Source organism: Cyrtonyx montezumae, unplaced genomic scaffold (genome assembly GCF_038088225.1).
Source record: "Cyrtonyx montezumae isolate F1298 unplaced genomic scaffold, pur_monq_1.0 scaffold_31, whole genome shotgun sequence".
In the NCBI taxonomy this organism is placed as follows: Eukaryota; Metazoa; Chordata; class Aves; order Galliformes; family Odontophoridae; genus Cyrtonyx; species Cyrtonyx montezumae.
This window is the reverse complement of record NW_027072036.1, coordinates 365,240-383,587: the sequence shown is the minus strand read 5'-3', so window position 1 is coordinate 383,587 and position 18,348 is coordinate 365,240. Positions and strand designations below refer to the sequence as shown.

Genomic DNA, 18,348 nt, shown 5'->3' with positions numbered 1-18,348 from the left:
TAAAACCTTTCCAGAACTGAAGATCTTCATCTTATAATACAAATGGAAATGCGGATGAGAAAACTGTCAGTTAAAAGAAAAGTAGGATTTCTTTTTTAAGAATCAGAGTATCAGAAGTGAGACTGAGAAGAAAGCATTTCACTCTCCAAAGAATACAAAGCCTGGAGAGCTGTCTAGATGTATGAATTAGGGGTTACACTCCATGACCTCTGGAGGTCCCTTCCAACCTCTACAATTCTGTGATTCTGTAATTACGGGATCAGATGTGGAGCCCAGTGTTATATCATATTCCTTTTTCTTTTTTCTCCTTTGCTGGTGAGTGGGTGCTATGGAAAAGGTAATTAAGAAGAGGCTAATCAAGGGGTCTAAGATGTGTGTGATATGCACTTATGTGTAAATAAAAGAGATGATGTATAGAAAACAATCTCAGAAAGAGGATCTGGATCAAGTGAAAGAGATGCACTGCAGATGTTCATGGTTGTTATGGTTTCATGATTTTTGGTATCGGCATTCCATGTCATAACATCATGTAGTGCATTATGAGTTAAAGAGTTAATGCTCCAGCTCCGTGGATCATTGATAGTTCTGATACCTGACTCTCTTCTCAGAAGAGAAGTACTGCGTTCCCCAAAGGACTTTGCATTGCTTTGTATTTTTACATTTTTCTGCTCAAAAAGGCTTCATGAAGCTGTGGCGCGTTCCTGTATGCAGCAGATAGGAAAAAGGAACAACAAGAAAGCATACATATAGGTAATTAATTTTTTTTAATGATATTATGATGTCACTAATGTCTAAGAGGCAAAAGCCAAATTCAATACATAGAAATGGAATAAAACTGAAAGCAGCAGTTGATTTGCGTGTCTTCACGTCCCCTTCCCTTCCAGGCAAGCAAACAAGGCCTTTCAGAAATCGATTCTTCATTCAGCAATGAGAGAGGTTGTTCTGTAGGACAGTGCTCTCAGAAGGAGGGAGTGTGACAGGTGACACATCTCTCCCACTTGTTGCAGCAGGAAGTGTGGTGAAATTCAGTCCTGGGACAGCCCCTGGGTTGTCCAGCAGCTGCTTGGAGCTGAGAGGGAGCACCAAGCTGGGAGGGAAGGGCAGCTCCAGCATGACCAAAGGAAGCACCAACAGAGTGGTGCTGCATGGGAAGAAGTTGTGCTTCTCAGCATTCTGGATAGCATTTTCAGAGCTGACCAACCACTCTGGGTGCCTCAGCAGTGCTCTGGAGCTCAGGAGGCACACAGTGTTAGTGCCATAGGCTTTGTATGTCAGAAATACAGTTGCCAAGCACTTCCTTTATCTCAGTTACTGACAGGTGAATGCAGGAATAGTGCATGAACTAAAAAATGGTTTTGGTTTTAGGCCATGTCTGTGCACTGTTGCTGCATTAGAGCACAGTGTGATGTTTTTAACACTCCTGCACTTTTGCCCTTCCCTTTCACTCCTTCAGACTCCAAAGCTGCCTACCCAAAGTAGTAACAACTCTTAAGCAAGGTGTTCCAGTGGTTCTCATCGTCACTTTGCTAAGAAAAAATAACCAAACTCACTGAGTTCCCTCTCCAAAATGTGGCCCTTTCTTGTGTTTGATATCAACTGAGGAGAAAGCTTCTGAGCTGGTGATAGCCCAGGAGCAAAGTAGTCTCATGTGCTGGGTTACAGAGGCAAGCCTGTATTAGCCCTCATGTCAGCCAGTACCTGTCCAAATTACCAGGCTTCCTTGACCTTCTGCTTTCCAGAGTGGCCTTTGAACTAAATCCTGTGCTAGCCAGACCTGGAAATAGTAAGAGAAAGAGATCAGCAGATAGACTAGCTGCTCTTTACTTAGGAAAAGAAGGGAATGAATTGTCCTCTTGTAAGGATGCGGAAGAACTGGTTAATGCTCAGCCTGACATCCAGTGCAACCTCTCAGTCTACCATTGCATTCTGAGGCTGATTTTGAGATCTGCCAACAGCCTGCATCAAACCTTGACCAGTGTCTGTGCTGAGAACCTGGATGATGCTGTCATCACACCACGCTAAATACAAAAAAAGAGAGTGAGTCTAGGAAGGTGGCACAGTTTTTCATTCCAGGTTGGAGGCTGAGACCTGCCCTGGCAGGGTATCAGTGCAGCACATTCAGCAAAAGCTATCAGTGGGGGAGTGGGAATGGAGGATTTGTTGACTTGATCAAACAGATTTGCGTGTCTTCACATCCCCTTCCCTTCCACGCAAGCAAACAAGGCCTTTCAGAAATCGCTTCTTCATTCAGTAATGAGAGGGGCTGTGTAGATGGAATGTAGGATTCCAAAACTGCACGCAGGTGCCTGGGGTTTGATCAGGGTCATCTGGAAGGAGGAAGAAGGAAAGGAAGATCAGCAAGGGCCCTTCTCTTCTCTGCTGCCCTGGCTGCCCGCTGTCCCAGTGCATCTCACTTGAAGGGAAAGGGAGCAGGAAGCTGCTGTCCCTTCCTCTGCTCGGAGGTGGGACGGTGGCAGGGAGCAGGCCTGCTGTCCTGGCACTGGGTCCCTGCAGGCAGCAGCTCTTGGGCTGGAGGAAGCCTCAGGGGAAGGGGGAGAGGTGTGAAGGCTGTGCTTGTGAAACAGAGTGGAGGGGGAGAGCTGAGCAGCTGCCTTACCCAGCCCACACTGTAGTCTGCCGGTCCGGGCTTTGCAGCTTTGGCCGCTCCAGGTTTCGGTCGGGCTCCCATGGTGTACGCGGGAGCCCTGGTTCTGTAGGCATCCACAGCAACTCTGGGGAGCACCGCAGGACCCGGAGTCTGCAAGAGTCATGGCCGCACGGGGCTGGCATCACACCCAAGGCTCTCTTTCTCCCTGCAAGCCTGCGTCAGGCAAAGGCGCAGCAGGCTTGGAAGCCCCTGTGGCACAGGGAGAGCAGCCCAGATTCCAACTCTAACATGGAAAAGAGGAGTAGCAGAGCTCACCTTGGCAAGGTCTTCATCAAAGCAACTGCACTGGCTCCTTCCTGTCAAGGAGTAGCAAGGGCTGGCCAATGTGTAGGCTGTGTTGGGCCCTATCAGCCTGGGCAATGTGTAGGTGCCAGGACCTGAAAGAGGAGCAGCAGCAGTGTGTACGTGAGGGGCTGGGCTGGAGGAGACGGAAGTAGAAGAGAGGGGCAGCCTGCCCAGCCTGCTGCTGGGAGCAGGAGGGAGGTCTGGTCCCTCTGCCAGTCCCTCCCTCGACTCTGGCACCGGGCGAGTGCCAGCAGCTCCAATCCCGAGCAGCCGGTGCTGCTGCAGGCCAAGAGGAGCTCGTCCTCCAAGAAAGCTTGCGGCCCCAGCATCGCCTCCTGCCACGCAGGCTGTGCAGTATGCCCACTGCTGGTGATGAGCAGCAGCCTGGCTGTCCCTGGAGGATGCTCAGCCCAAAGGGTCTGCCTTTGTCTTTCTTTGGCCAGCATACCTGGAGTGCAGTCTGTCCGGATGGGCTCTCGCCGGGAGGCCATGGACGGCACTGGAGGGCACTTGAAGACCTGCCTGCTGGCTGTCTCGATGCAGTAGTCACCTGGAGCAGAGGAGAAGAGCAAGAAAGATGTGAAGTCCTGGTCTCCTTCTGTAGCGACAATGTCCCGAGGAGAGGCTCTTCTGAAGAGCTGCAGAAATGCTGCGGGACCCAGGCCGCACCTGGGAACACTTTTCTGTGCCCTGCCACTGTGTCCCGCCTTGCTGCCCCTCCTGCCAGCCCCCTTGCTCCTTAGTTCTTTCAGGACTCGGGGTCTTCGTGCCCTCGGCCCGTGGTCCTGGGCACTTGTCCTTCTCTATTCTCTATATATCTCCTCTCTCACTTGTCTGCTCAGAGCGTTTTGTGCTCTCATTCATTCATTTTGTGAAAAAGACCTACAGCTCCATCACGGCATGAGCTGACCCACGGCAAACACACCGCACAAGTGGTACTCACTTGGTCTGGGGGTGATGGCAATCTTTGTCCTGGGTCGTCCCTGGAGGTGGGTGCCTGGAGCCACGTACTTCCCCTTCCTGGTGATGGCAGGCTCCACAAAGTAGCAGGGACCTGGCCCGCAGCTCTTCACAGCAGGTGGTTTGGACCCTCTAAAGCTGTACTCAGGGGCGCGGGCTTTGGTGGGGCTGTGGCCCACGTAACCTAGGAGGAAAAGCAGAAGAAAGCACACCTCTGTGTGGCTGCATGTTTCAAGCTGCTTTGGAACAGGGGCAGTTAAGTGCCTGGCCTCGACTTTCCCTTTCTGCGTGACTTCTTCCTCCAAGAGCAAGGAAGGGAGAGACCTCAGAGCACAGCAGAGTCAGTCCCTTAGTGCAAGCAGCCATGTGAGTGCCTTGCAAAGTCATCAGAAAAAGACAGCGGAGCTTTGGCCAGCATGCTGCCTGTACGCAGCAGTTTCCAAAGGATTTCCTGCACCACCCATGCAGGCACTCCATAGCGAGAGCCCCCTAAGGGTCAGCTGTTCTGCAAGACCCCGTAACGCCTCTGTACAGCTGCAAAGCTAAGCCTGTGCTGGGCAGAAGCGGGCCCCTCTTTCCCTGGGTCACACAGGGCAGCGCCGGCGGGATTGGCCTTCCTCAGTCAGGCCTGGCTTGCTGCTGTGCCAGAGAGCCGGGAGGCTGTGACAGAAAGGGGAAAGGCTCGGGAGCTGCTCTGCCCCATGATGTCCCCAGCGCGCCCCATGCCCTGGGAACAGTCGCTGTACCTGTTGTCCCCGGGATGGAGTACTGGGGCCCGGGGCTGGTGAACTGGGCCAAGATGAGGCCGTGTGGGCGATGAGGTCTCCACGTCCCCGTTCCACAGCACAAACAAGCCCTTGGAGCTGGCTGTGTTGCAGCTTTACATTGGTGAGAAGCTTATTTGTGAAAGAGTCCATCTGTACTGTCCAATGGGATGCTTGAAAAGTGTGGGGGTAAAAATGCTCCTTTACACCCTGTGTTTGCAAAGGTCTCAAATTGGGCATAGGAAGGCCCTTGCTGAAGTTCCCTTATGCTGCATAGTGATGTCAAGGAGACTCTATCCATGTTGATCTTTATGGATTTATGTCCATATATATGCAAAATAAGAGTAGATATTTAATAGCAACGCTCATATAGAGGGGTTTCTTGTAAATAAATCAGGTTACAGGCTCTCTCGTTGGAGATTATTCCTCAACTTAAGAAACTAACAGGCAGCCCCTTGCCATTTGGTGTATGGAAGTACATCAGTACATATTGGAAATGCTGTGAGATCCTATGAGAAATGCCAGCAAGGTGGAAAAAATCGGTGCCTTGTGAAGAAGTGCATCCCAAAGCCGTCCCCCACTCCATAAAAACCATTCTACTAGAATAAGATGATATTACAGGGGGCGATTCTATAACAGAGGACATTCTTTCTGCTCAGATGTCGTTCAGTGGAAGCAAGAGACAAAGGCACATCAGTCAGGGAGCAGAAGCGCTTTCAAAGTAAACTATCTGTAATACATACAACAATTGCCTCTGCTTGGCTAGCAGCATGCTGTGCTCATTGGAAACGATCCCCAACGTGATCTACGTTTTCAGCCAGCTGCTAGAACGTCTGAGACAGTGCCCAGAAGATCTGTGAAGCTCAGTGTGCTCAGTGCTCCCTGACCTTGCTCTGTCCTGCAGCACTGAGCGCTCACAACTGTCAGGCCTCCCAGACAGCTTGGAGTGCAAAACAAACCAATAAAGAAAACTCTTTTCTCCAGGGAGAAATGCAAAAGGCACAGCCAGTGCTCTGCAGGCTTGTGGGTGGCAGAGAGTCCGCAAGCAGCGTGATCATATGTTGTGGTTTTGATGCCAGTATTCCACATCAGAGCATCATGCAGCAGAGAAGGAGTTAATGTTGTGGGAGCAGCAGCACGTGTGCTTCCCCTGCACTTTTCTCCTTAACGTAAGCTCACAGCTTTCGGTTTGGAAATTTTATCTCTCTCTCAGTTGTTCAATTTCATTATATTTAGTAAAGTTACCGTTCCTTCTCAGATCGTGCCGCTGTTTTCTTGTAGACCCATCTCTTCCCGCTGTTTCCCCCTCCCCCTCCCGGAGCGCGGCCGCGCGGCCACTGACGCAGTTTTTTTTTCTCTCCCCTCTCCCTTCTCGGTTTCCCTTGGGTCACTGTCACGGACAACACCGTGACAATTATTGGTGGAGAATGCGGGCAGTGCAGTATTGGCAGTCCATTGTAAATCTGGTGCTAAGTGGACTAAGGTTTTTCATGTACCTTATAGCATGCTGGCGTCTTTTTAAGCTCCTTGTGTTCAGCACCGGAGTAATGTGGATATACAGCTACTTTAGTGTGCTGAGGGGGTTACATGCCTCCTGCCTAGACACCCTGGCTAACGTGACAGATTATGCGGCATTTGGAATGGTTTCCAGTTACTCTTTTCAGGTCTTTACCTATATTCAAGATGTCAACCTGACAACTGTGTTATCTATTTTTCTGAATACTCTCTTGGCAATTTATATAATGTGGAGGAAGCCTTCCTCAAAACCAGAGAGTGTTGAATGGCAGGGAAGGTGGAAAAAATTAGGAAAGAAATTAGAAGCGTGGGGACCCCCGGTGTTATGCAATTTTGATCTTGAGCACCAGTGGGATCCTGAGAAATTCAGTGAGTGTTTAGGTAAGGAGTCATGGGACTCAGGACGATCTGAGAAGGAATGTATTGTTTGGGGTCTGGCTTGTGCTTATCGAGCTATAATTGATATTCTGGAGAGAAATGGTTTCCAAACCAAGGTCCAAAGCAAAAATGAAAACCTCGAAGTTAGACCTGACCAATCACAGGAAGCACCGGTATCAGTGTCGGTTGCCCCTGTGGAAGGCCAGAAATGGAAACGGCTGTCCTCGCAACTAGAATGGAAAGAAGAAGAAGCAGAGAAAAAAAAGGAAGATCCAGGCGAGGGGCCCTCCTCAGCACCACCACCACCACCACCACCACCTAAAAAGGCCACTAAGAAAAGTGAGAGACATGGAGAAGACAGCGATGATGATGGAGTCACTGTTACCACTACTCATCAGCCCCTAAAGATGACTGAAATACAAGGTTCAAGAAAGGAGTTTGTACGGCGCTCGGGTGAATCTATTGTCACCTGGTTGCTGCTGTGTTGGGACAGCGGTGCCAGCAGCGTGTCCCTAGATGGCAGCGAAGCCCGCCAACTGGCAAGCATTGCCCGAGACCCAGCTATCGACAGAGGAATTGGCAGATGTCTGAATGGAGTCGCTACCCTCTGGGAACGAGTCCTAGTGGCTGTAAAGGATAGATACCCTTACAAAGATGATCTGGAGCCTAAGGTGGAAAGATGGAACACCGTGGAGAAAGGCATCCAATTTTTGAGAGAAACAGCCGTAGTAGAGATGCTGTATGATCCCAATTTCGTCCCTAACAATCCACACCAGGACCGTGATCCTGATAGAGTAAGGTGCACACCTGATGTATATCGCAAGCTCTCAAAAACAGCACCAGAGAGGTACGCAAGCACACTGGTAGCAATGTTCCATAGATTCGAGGGTCAAGACAGAAGACTCCCAGTTTATGAATTGACTATTACACTCCAAAACTTTGAACAGCAGTTTCCACCATCACGTGCTTCCATTGCAGCTATAGTAGCAGAAGAAGTAGGTGAGATGAAGAAGACACAGAAAACTATACTGGAGGAACTGTCATTACTGATGAATAGGGATGAACCTGTGTCAGTATTGGAAACACCTGATGAAGACGAGCATGACCCAAAGAATCTGATGAAGCAATTGATCAAACTGTTGAAAGTCTCGGCCACCAAAGGCAACCGCCCCTCTGCACGAGCAAATGACGGCAGTAACATCATGTCACGTGTGGCCATGTGGAGCTTCTTACGAGAAAACGGAGAGGACATGAGGAAGTGGCATAAAAAACCCACTCCTGCACTGCGAGCACGGGTGAGAGAACTACAGCAGAGATCAGCCACCAATGAAATTGCTCCCGTCACTGCAGGTAACCAATAGAGGGGCCCTGCCCTCAGCCAGGGGAGGGAAAGGGATAATAGAGTGTATTGGACTGTGTGGATTAGATGGCCTGGCACATTAGAGCCACAAAGATATAAGGCACTGGTGGACACTGGTGCACAGTGCACTCTGATGCCCTCGAGTTATAAAGGGACAGAGTTGATTCATATTTCTGGAGTGACTGGGGGTTCTCAGGAACTGTCTGTGTTGGAGGCAGAAATAAGCCTCACCGGTAAAACCTGGCAGAAGCATCCCATAGTGACTGGACAGGGGGCTCCATGCATACTCGGTATTGACTATCTCAGAAGGGGACATTTCAAGGATCTCAAGGGGTACCAATGGGCTTTTGGAATAGCTGCTGTAGATGCAGACAACATTCAGCAGCTGTCTGTTTTACCTGGCCTGTCAGAAGATCCGTCTGTTGTGGGGGTACTGAAAGTGAAAGAGCAGCAGGTACCTATCGCTACAAAAACGGTGCACAGACGGCAGTACCGCACCAACAGGGATTCCTTGCTCCCCATTCATAACTTGATCCGTCAGCTAGAGAGCCAGGGAGTGATCAGCAAAACTCACTCACCTTTTAACAGCCCCATATGGCCGGTGCGTAAAGCCAGTGGAGAATGGAAGCTGACGGTAGATTACCTTGGCCTGAATGAAGTCACACCCCCTCTGAGTGCTGCTGTGCCAGATATGTTGGAGCTGGAGCATGAACTGGAGTCAAAAGCAGCCAAGTGGTATGCCACCATTGACATTGCCAATGCATTCTTTTCTATTCCTTTGGCCACAGAGTGCAGACCACAGTTTGCTTTCACCTGGAGGGGCGTTCAGTACACCTGGAACCGTTTGCCCCAGGGGTGGAAACACAGCCCAACCATCTGCCATGGGCTGATTCAAACCACACTGGAACAGGGTGGGGCACCTGAGCACCTCCAGTACATCGATGACATTGTTGTGTGGGGTGATACAGCAGAGGAAGTTTTTAAAAAAGGAGAGCGAATAATCCAAATTCTTCTGGGTGCTGGTTTTGCTATTAAACGGAACAAAGTGAAGGGACCTGCCCAAGAAATTCAGTTCCTGGGAGTAAAATGGCAAGATGGACGTCGTCACATTCCAGATGTGATTGACAAAATCACCAGTATGTCACCACCCACTAGCAAGAAAGAGACACAGTCTTTTCTGGGTGTAGTAGGTTTTTGGAGGATGCACATCCCAAACTACAGCCTCATAGTAAGCCCCCTCTATCAAGTGACTCGAAAAAAGAATAATTTTGCATGGGGTCCTGAACAGCAGCAGGCCTTTGAGCAAATTAAGCAAGAGATAGCCCGTGCTGTGGCCCTGGGGCCAGTACGGTTGGGACAGGATGTGAAAAACATCCTCTACACTGCTGCTGGAGAGAAAGGTCCCACTTGGAGTCTGTGGCAAAGAGCCTCTGGGGAGACCCGAGGCCGACCCCTTGGATTTTGGAGCAGAGCGTACAGGGGTTCAGAGGAGTGCTACACTCCAACTGAGAAGGAGATTTTGGCAGCATACGAGGGGGTTCGGGCTGCCTCTGAAGTAATTGGTACTGAGACACAGCTCCTCCTGGCACCTCGACTGCCAGTGCTGAATTGGATGTTCAAAGGAAAGGTTCCCCCCACCCATCATGCTACCGATGCCACCTGGAGTAAGTGGATTGCACTGATTACACAGCGAGCTCGGATGGGGAACCTCAACCGTCCAGGAATCCTGGAGGTGATCATGGACTGGTCTGAAGGCAAGAAATTTGGAACATCCCCATCAGAGGAGATACCACGTGCTAAAGAGGCCCCAACATATAACGAACTACTAGAGAATGAAAAGACGTATGCCCTCTTCACTGATGGATCGTGTCGTATTGTTGGGAAGCATCGCAGATGGAAGGCTGCTGTGTGGAGCCCCACACGACGAGTTGCAGAGGCCACCGAAGGAGAAGGAGAGTCAAGCCAATTTGCGGAGGTAAAGGCTGTCCAGCTGGCCTTAGATGTGGCTGAACGGGAGAGGTGGCCCATGCTATATCTTTATACTGACTCTTGGATGGTGGCAAATACTTTATGGGGGTGGTTGCAGCAGTGGGAACAGGACAACTGGCAACGGAAGGGTAAACCTATTTGGGCTGCTGAACTGTGGAAAGACATTGCTGCCCGAACAAAAAGGTTGGGTGTAAAGGTTCGTCATGTAGATGCTCATGTACCCAAGAATCGAGCTACTGAAGAGCAGAGAAATAACCATCAGGTAGATCGAGCTGCCAGAATTGAGGTGTCTCAGATCGATTTGGACTGGCAGAACAAAGGAGAGCTATTTTTAGCTCGGTAGGCCCATGAGACCTCAGGCCATCAAGGAAGGGATGCGACCTATAAGTGGGCTAGAGACCGAGGGGTGGACTTAACTATGGATGCCGTTGCACAGGTTATCCATGACTGTGACACATGTGTCATAATTAAACAGGCCAAGAGGATGAAACCCCTCTGGCAGGAAGGGCGATGGGAAAAGTATAAATATGGGGAGGCGTGGCAGGTTGATTATATCACCTTGCCACGATCTCGCAGTGGTAAGCATTACGTGCTCACCATGGTGGAGGCGACCACTGGGTGGCTTGAGACATACGCAGTACCCCATGCTACCGCCCGAAACACCATCTTAGGGCTCAAGAAACAAGTCCTGTGGCGACATGGCACTCCAGAGAGAATTGAGTCCGATAATGGGACTCATTTTAAAAACTCTCTTGTGGATATCTGGGCCAAAGAACACGGCATTGAATGGATCTACCATATCCCCTACCATGCACCAGCTGCTGGTAAGATCGAGCGCTACAACGGGTTGTTAAAAACCACGCTGAGAGCAATGGGTGGCGGGACATTCAAGCACTGGGAGAAGCAACTGGCAGAAGCCATCTGGTTGGTCAACACTAGGGGATCAGTCAACCGAGAGGGTCCTACACAGTCCAGCTCCCTACAGACCATAGAGGGAGATAAGGTCCCTGTGGTACATGTGAGGAGCATGTTGGGAAAAGCGGTGTGGGTCCTTCCAGCCTCTGGAAAGGGCAAACCCCTCCGTGGAACCGTTTTTGCGCAGGGACCTGGGTGCACCTGGTGGGTAATGGATAAAAATGGGGACGTCCAGTGTGTCCCACAAGGGAATTTGATACTGGGGGAATGCAGTCTGTAATTACGTGTGTATGTATGTATATATATATATGTTTCTATGTAACTCATGTTATTACTGTTTGGTTATGTATAGATGTGTGTTAAGTATGATGTGATGATGTGGAATAAGGGGTGGAATGTTGTGGTTTTGATGCCGGTATTCCACATCAGAGCATCACGCAGCAGTGAAGGAGTTAATGCTGTGGGAGCAGCAGAGGGGCGGAGCTCCGCACCGGATGCAGGCGGCGCTCGGTCTGGGCGCGTTGCTCTGGGCTGCCGTGGAGGTTTCAGCACGTGTGCTTCCCCTGCACTTTTCTCCTTAACGTAAGCTCACAGCTTTCGGTTTGGAAATTTTATCTCTCTCTCAGTTGTTCAATTTTATTAGATTTAGTAAAGTTACCGTTCCTTCTCAGATCGTGCCGTTGTTTTCTTGTAGACCCATCTCTTCCCGCTGTTTCCCCCTCCCCCTCCCGGAGCGCGGCTCTGCTCGGGCGGCCGCGCGGCCACTGACGCAGTTTATTTTTCTCTCCTCTCTCCCTTCTCGGTTTCCCTTGGGTCACTGTCACGGATAACACCGTGACATCATAGAACTCCATTCTAATCATAGGTACGTTAACTTCACTTCTATTGAATGCCAACTGCTCCAGATTTCAATGGAAGCAGTGAGACCACAGTCAGCTCTGCATGCTTGTGTGCTTCACTGTCTTTTCATTCACAGTACAGTGTATGGTGAATTCTAGCAGGAAGACCTACACCAATCTATTTCCTTGCCCTTGCATTCAGCAAAGCACACATTAAACCTTCAGCTTGATAACACATCCCTCAGCCATAATGAGCAGCATGGGGCTCAGACCACTCAGACACACTGCTGTGTTTTACTGAGCAATGAAGATCCCTCAGGCATTGTCAGTTCACATCTGTGTCAGCAGTTTTATGCACGCAGAATGCCTGGCAAGAAGGCTGTTACCTCCTGGTACTGTGGACACTGGTCCCGCCCAGGACCCCCCGGACACCCGGGTTGGAGCGGTTTCAGGCTGCACACGGTCAGTGCCTCCTCGTAAGTCGCCCCTCCAGTGATGCAGACAACAGTATCCTGGGGCCCGTAATAAAGACACAAATACAAAGCTGGAATAATCCTGCAGCAGCCACAGGCGTGGAGGCAGCAATCCTGCTGGTTTATCTCCCCACATCACGTTTCATTTCTGTGATGCATTGGGATGAAGACCAACAAAAACACACAGCCCAGGAAATCGCCTTTAAAACATCATCTCTCCTAAACATTTACACACCGTGCTCATGGTCCTGACAGCCTCCTCAACACACCCACACACCGTATCCCTGTGGAGCACCACCGTGACACATCACCAGTGTTTAATGCACGATGGAGATGCTGCTGCAGCTGTTCAATCCAGATCAATCTGGAGCCAAATGAGGACAGCAGTGGGGCTTCAGAGCTCTCGGGCTTGGTTGGAAGGACACAGGCCAGCCACAGTTTTGCTGGATGATTACAGAACAGGGGATTTATGCTTCAGCTTAACTCTGAGGTTACACTCCCTAAGTAGCCCCGAAATACAGGATTTCACCGAGGGAAAAGGAGAAAGGGAGAAGGGAAGTGTCTGCACTTAGCAAATGCAAAACCAGTCACATCCCCTGCACATTCTGCCTTCAAGGGAAAGCTGGACCTTCTCTGCACCACTCTCTCAAATTCCATCAGTTTTCCACTCTCAGGGATAGCACAGTGTGCTTGCCACCCAGAAATCAGCTCCTGCCACCACCTAGAAGCTGAAAGAATGATTTCTGCAGAATCTATAGTGGGCATCCCACCAGCTGCATACCATCCCCTGCTCTAGAGAACAAGAAAGTCTCAACACAATTAACTTTATGTTGCAGTCTCAAAACTACTCTCTGCTTTCCAAGCAGGTACTTGTATTAGAACCAAGCTGTTTGCTGCAGTGGTGAAAAGCAGCACACATTCATTTGCTGGATGAGCAGCAGCTTTCACCTCAGGAGAGCTATCAATGATAAGAGAACTCCACAAAGAGCAAAACTGCTTCTGCCATCAGAATGAGATGCTGGCTCAGAACAAGTGCATCAGCCATCAGGTGCACACTATTGCTTCCTTGCCCCTGGAAAGGATGCAGAAAGGTAAGAAAAATCCCTCCTCCAAACGACTGTTGTTACCAATAATCATCCAAGGCATGGGTGTTTTCTGGAAGCAGCTGTAGACTGTCAGAAAAAAGCATATTGGAAATCCTTACAAACCCGCTTTTATCATATGTGTAAGAGATGTGCCAAGTAGGCCATGCCACAGCTCTTAGGGAGAATACCTTTCAGGTGATGGAAGCTACAGCTTCCAAAGTCCTGTGGGTACATATGCACCCTCCAGGTTAACGTATGTTTACTAACTGGATCACAGGAACAACAGGGAAACAAAGAAGGCAGCTTATCAGCAGACTGAAGTCCACAGCATCAACCTCCAATACCATCATTTATGCATTTTAGGTTGGAATTGTAAGAGACCTAAAGATTTCAATGGAGAAGTTGTGTGGTCAGCTCCCACATGCTCCTCTGGCATATCACAGAATCATAAAGTTTGGAAAAGACCACTAAGAGCAAGTTCAGTGCTAAACCATCCCCACTGTGCCCACTTGTAGAAACATAGAATCATTAAGGCTGGAAAAGACCACTGAGATCACTAAGTCCAACCACCAATGCATCCTAACCATCAACACATCATCTCTACATGAACCAGTCCTTGAATCTGCCATCATCTTTCGCTGTCACTCACACCTCCCCTGCTCATTCTCATCACAGAGAACAGTCCCAAGTCTCAGCATCACAGATTCTCCCTAGGACTTGGGGTTACAGGAATTGGTCTAACATGATGTTGGACCTCCACAAACGAGATGGCTGTGCATTACCAGCGCAGTCACTTCACAGACAAAAGGCTTGACTGAGGAAGGGAAATAACACTGGGGATAACAGCATTACATATTTTCTATGGGAATCTCAAGGCCATGCACTTTGAAAACATCACCTACTATACATTTATCTTAAAAAACAAAATAAAACCAAAAGTCCGAACAACAAAAACCCATGTTTGGATTCTACTGGAGGCTTTTTTTACAGCTCTCCTGAGCTCTGTGCTGTTAGACATGTGGTAACTTGTGGTCAGAATACAACCATGAAACTAATGTTTATAAATGCTTTCAGACATTAAATTTCAACATTATAAATGCATGTTTATAAATGCTTTCAGACAGTACAAAAGCAGCATTTTCTCTGAAGTATATTAAGTGCATGCTGATATAGACATTTTTTCAGAAGTCTATGTAGTTGATATGTGGCTTCTCTATCAAGTCCCTCCTTGCTGGGATTTTCGGTGTTCTTGCTTCTCACTGCACCCCTGTAAGATCAGCCAGAGTAATACTTCCCATTGGTACACGTTGCTTTTATAGCCAGAAATGAAAATGGACCTTAAAGTACAGAAGCTGGGATGGTTTACTATAAAATCTTGCTCCAGGAGCTCATAACACAGGCTTTCTCCCAAGAGATGATCTAATACTTAACGAGGAAAATAAAAGGGTGTCCAGCATCAGATAAGACATGCTGAGATGGAAGACTTTCCTCTCCAGTTGAAGTAACATACGTGATAAGAAGAGTCTGGCTGAGCATTTTGGATCTGAACACTCAGTCTAGGATTATGCAGGCAAATATAAGCTCATATACAGTGGAAAAAGGGTGAAAACTTATTTTTATCTTAAATTCTGGTCTAGATGTTTCACGTAAAGGACTCATTTTAAGGAGGTTGGAAGCTGGGACTGCAGCAGACTGGTGGCTTAGCTATTTGGGGGCATGAAGAGTATCAGCAGCCATCTCAAGTGGATGACAAATGCAGTTTGTATAGACATGTGCCATTCCTGTACTGCAGCCAAGTGAAACTACAAATACTATTAATATAAGGAGGCTTTAATTTACATTCTTGTTAAGGCATCTTTATGTTGCAAGAACATCGCAAGTGGGCTTAGCATGAATGAGAACCTGGCCTTAATATTCTCAGATAGAACACTGCAATACACAGACACACTGACTTGCATTGCTCCCTTCTGTTAACCTGATGGACGCACAGCGACCAAAAGTGGGAGACAGAGAGAACACTGCTCTTCGTGCTCCTCCGCTGCACGGCAGCTTCAGTGAGCACAGGCAGTGCAAAGACTCATTTCACATCTCCTATCTACTGGCTCTGTACAGCACCACAGCTAACACCATCGCAACACACAGCTCGAGACACAGGCTGCACCACGGTGCCCACGCCAACACAGAAATCCCAGAGCTGAAGTCGGAAGTTCAACTCCAGCACTCCTCACCACAAGGCATCCAGGAACCTCCCCTGCCTTACTGCAAGCTCCAGACAGGACTAAAACCCACGAATACCACACCTGTGCTCTGTCCTTCACAAGACAGAAGCATTACAAAAGCAAATGGCAATGATCCCTGCCCATGTGACTGGGGGCAATACACATCAGCCAGGAGCCCGAGAAGTTTCTTGCTACCACCAGAAGCAGCTGTGTGCCCCATCCAACAGCCCATTTCCAGCTGAGGCCAATTCCTGATGCTTCAGAGGAAGACAGAAGAACAAACCAACCCAGAGGCCACGTTATGCATGAAAGGAGGAGGAAAAAAAAACCTTTCATGGCCCTGAGGAAGCCCTGCAGCTAACAGATGAGATGTGGGGTTGAGAGCAGGCTGTGAGGAGACCATTCCATCAGAAAGATAAAATCATCATATAAAAGACAAATGAGAGAAAAGGTAACTCTAAGCACACCTAAGGAAAAAGGGTAAAATTCTAAGGCCTCTGGAATCAATAACAGAACTCATCCACTTTATTTCAGGCCAAGACTTTTAACTCTATGTATCTATGTTTATTTCTAAATAAGAGATCTGTAGCTCAAGAAATATCGTCTTAGGATGTGTTAATTTTCGTAGGCAAATGAAAGGTGCTAAACTGTCCCTGTCACTGTGTAATACTAAACAGCTAAATGCAGATTGAGCTTGGAAACAGCATATGGCAGACATCCTTAAAAATTCATTCAAAATACACTGAAAGAATCATCTTTTCCAAACCTGTCAACAAGATCCTAGCCACTGTTTCTGGCAAGAAAACCAGCTTAATTTCGTAAAACAGTCACTGTTGCTCTCACAAACACTTTCAAAGAAAGGAGGTCACAGAAAGAAAAACAGGGATGTTAAGAAGAGCTTTGATAGCTCCTCAAGCAGCACACAGCCATATTACAGGGGCTATTTCCAAGGGGCCACACGGTCCCTAAACACACAAGTGAACCTGGGCTGGGAGGGAGGTCAGGCTCCAAGCAAGGGCTGAGGCACTGCAAATTCAATTCACCGAGTGCTTTTGCACTGAATGTTTTTCCAGGTCTCATACCATTACGTAGGATGTAACATCATGATGATGTCAACTCTTGGCCCAGGGAGCAAACTGATTTAAGTTTTACGAGGGAAAGGATGAATACTTTCAAAGGAATGGCGAGTCAAATAATGCAGAACTGGTAGGATCACAGTTCAGGGAACTCACTTTGAACTTTTTTTAGCAAGGTACTGTGAGTTCAGGGATAGCAAGAGCTCAAGTGAAGCACAGCCTCTCAAAGCACTGACAAATTTCTATCAATTTTGCTGAAAGGGAATTCCTCTCTTGCCTTTCACTGGTGTAGCAAGGCTGCTGCCTGCATAAGGCCAACTCTGTGTATGCACGTGTGCAAGAAGCCTCCCTTCCTTGTACTCCATCCAGGGATGAAGGATGAACACTGACCTCATGCTTGAAGCCACACAAGCCCATCATCTCCGCTTCCTTTAGGATGCAGCAGGACCCAGGCTTTCTGCACAGCTCCTCATCGTGCAGTACTGCCCTCCCACGGGCACTTGGACTTTGTTCCACCCACCTACTTCTTCCCCAGCTTGACTTCACTCCCAGTGCTTTTAACCTGTAAGGGAAAAGTAACAAACAAAACCGCCTCAAATTCAGATATTTATAAACAAACAAGCAAACAAGAACCACATCAGCAGGTCAGTTTGCCATCTAGGTCTCAAAGCTGTTGCTGTTCCTGCCGTCAGAGCACATTAATAAAAATCTCCGCCCAACTTTGGGGAGCTGCTGCAGATGCTTGCTTCTTGAAAGCTCTTGTAAGATTATTACTTCTTTCTTTCTTTAAATGCACACTTAAGTATACTGCAGATCTCCAGGAGTGCACAAGGAATGGATTGCTTTTTTAATAGGTTTTTCTATATACACAGGAAATCTTTAACTTACCAAAAAGGTTTTATGAGTGTAAATGCAAATTACACCAGTTTTACCTTCTCCTAAGTTGTCAAAGTAATAGAATTCAGCTCAGCCTTTCTGGTACAGCCCTTTCCAGTGGAGTAGCAGGAGATGCCCATCCCAGCTCTACATGGACCCTGCAGAGGAACAGCACTATCAAGTCCTGTACCTTATATGATGCATTTCCATCCAAGTGAAGGACTTCACGGGTAGCCCTGGCTGCTCTTCTCCAAAAAGGGAAAAGCAACGGGCCAGCTATGCAAATTCCATATTCACACAGAAGTAACAGGAGGGTATAAAACCCAAGCAAGACACAGCTTGAAGGGGCTGCCACAATCCTGAGGGCAATGAAAATTACTTCCAAGCCCAGAGACAGCAAGATCTGCATTTTGCTGTGCTGGAGAGACTCTCTGCCCTATACGATGTGCCCAGCTCTTTGCTCTGAGGAGTTCAGAGTGCAAAGGGGTCCGCTCTGATCCTCGTGACACAGCACAAGGGCCTCCTGCGTGTGAAATGCATTCCTGCTTCTCCCTTCGGAGCCATCTCCCGAGTCTCAGAGGAACACCCCACAGAACAGCCCGTGCCCCCTCAGCCCCACGGCCCCCCCCAGCACGGCAGCCCGGCAAGGACCTACGTCACCCCATCCCGAGCTCCGCGCTACCGCCTCCTCAGCTCACGTGACGACCGCTGTGTGTCACGTCCAGTGACGTCACGCTGCCGTTGCTGGGAGTTGCCCTCACTCTGCATGGCTGCCCGGGCACCGCGACCCGTTCTGAGCGTGCGCAGAGCAGGCTGCCGATGGCAGCACTTGCCAATGGAAAGCAAGCGTAGCCTCGCTCGTCCAATCGTCACTCCTCCCTGGCTTTGAGTGACAGCCACAGCAGCCAATTGATTCTGCTCAGACTAGGGGGAGGGCACGAGCGTG

The 18,348-nt window shown here is 48.8% G+C and overlaps 1 protein-coding gene across 1 annotated transcript; it reads right to left on the bottom strand.

The window, feature by feature from the left end:
* Positions 1 to 2,243: 2,243 nt before the first annotated feature.
* Positions 2,244 to 18,170, bottom strand: LOC136053740 (ciliary microtubule associated protein 1A-like). The gene is made up of 7 exons (XM_065744623.1): positions 18,101 to 18,170; positions 4,660 to 4,791; positions 3,897 to 4,097; positions 3,402 to 3,503; positions 2,924 to 3,045; positions 2,618 to 2,758; positions 2,244 to 2,327 (listed from the first exon to the last, which is right to left on the bottom strand). The coding sequence occupies exons 1-7, from the start codon at positions 18,168 to 18,170 to the stop codon at positions 2,244 to 2,246; spliced, it is 852 nt and encodes a 283-aa protein (XP_065600695.1).
* Between the last annotated feature and the right edge of the window lie 178 nt (positions 18,171 to 18,348).

What these genes read in the sequence shown, in the direction of transcription:
- LOC136053740 (XM_065744623.1), bottom strand. Translation starts at nt 18,170, where the DNA reads ATGCAGAGTGAGGGCAACTCCCAGCAACGGCAGCGTGACGTCACTGGA. An exon ending in TTGATGAAGACCTTGCCAAG is followed by an intron (nt 2,759 to 2,923) that starts GTGAGCTCTGCT and finishes TGACTCTTGCAG; the next exon opens with ACTCCGGGTCCTGCGGTGCT. An exon ending in CAGACTACAGTGTGGGCTGG is followed by an intron (nt 2,328 to 2,617) that starts GTAAGGCAGCTG and finishes TCCTCCTTCCAG; the next exon opens with ATGACCCTGATCAAACCCCA.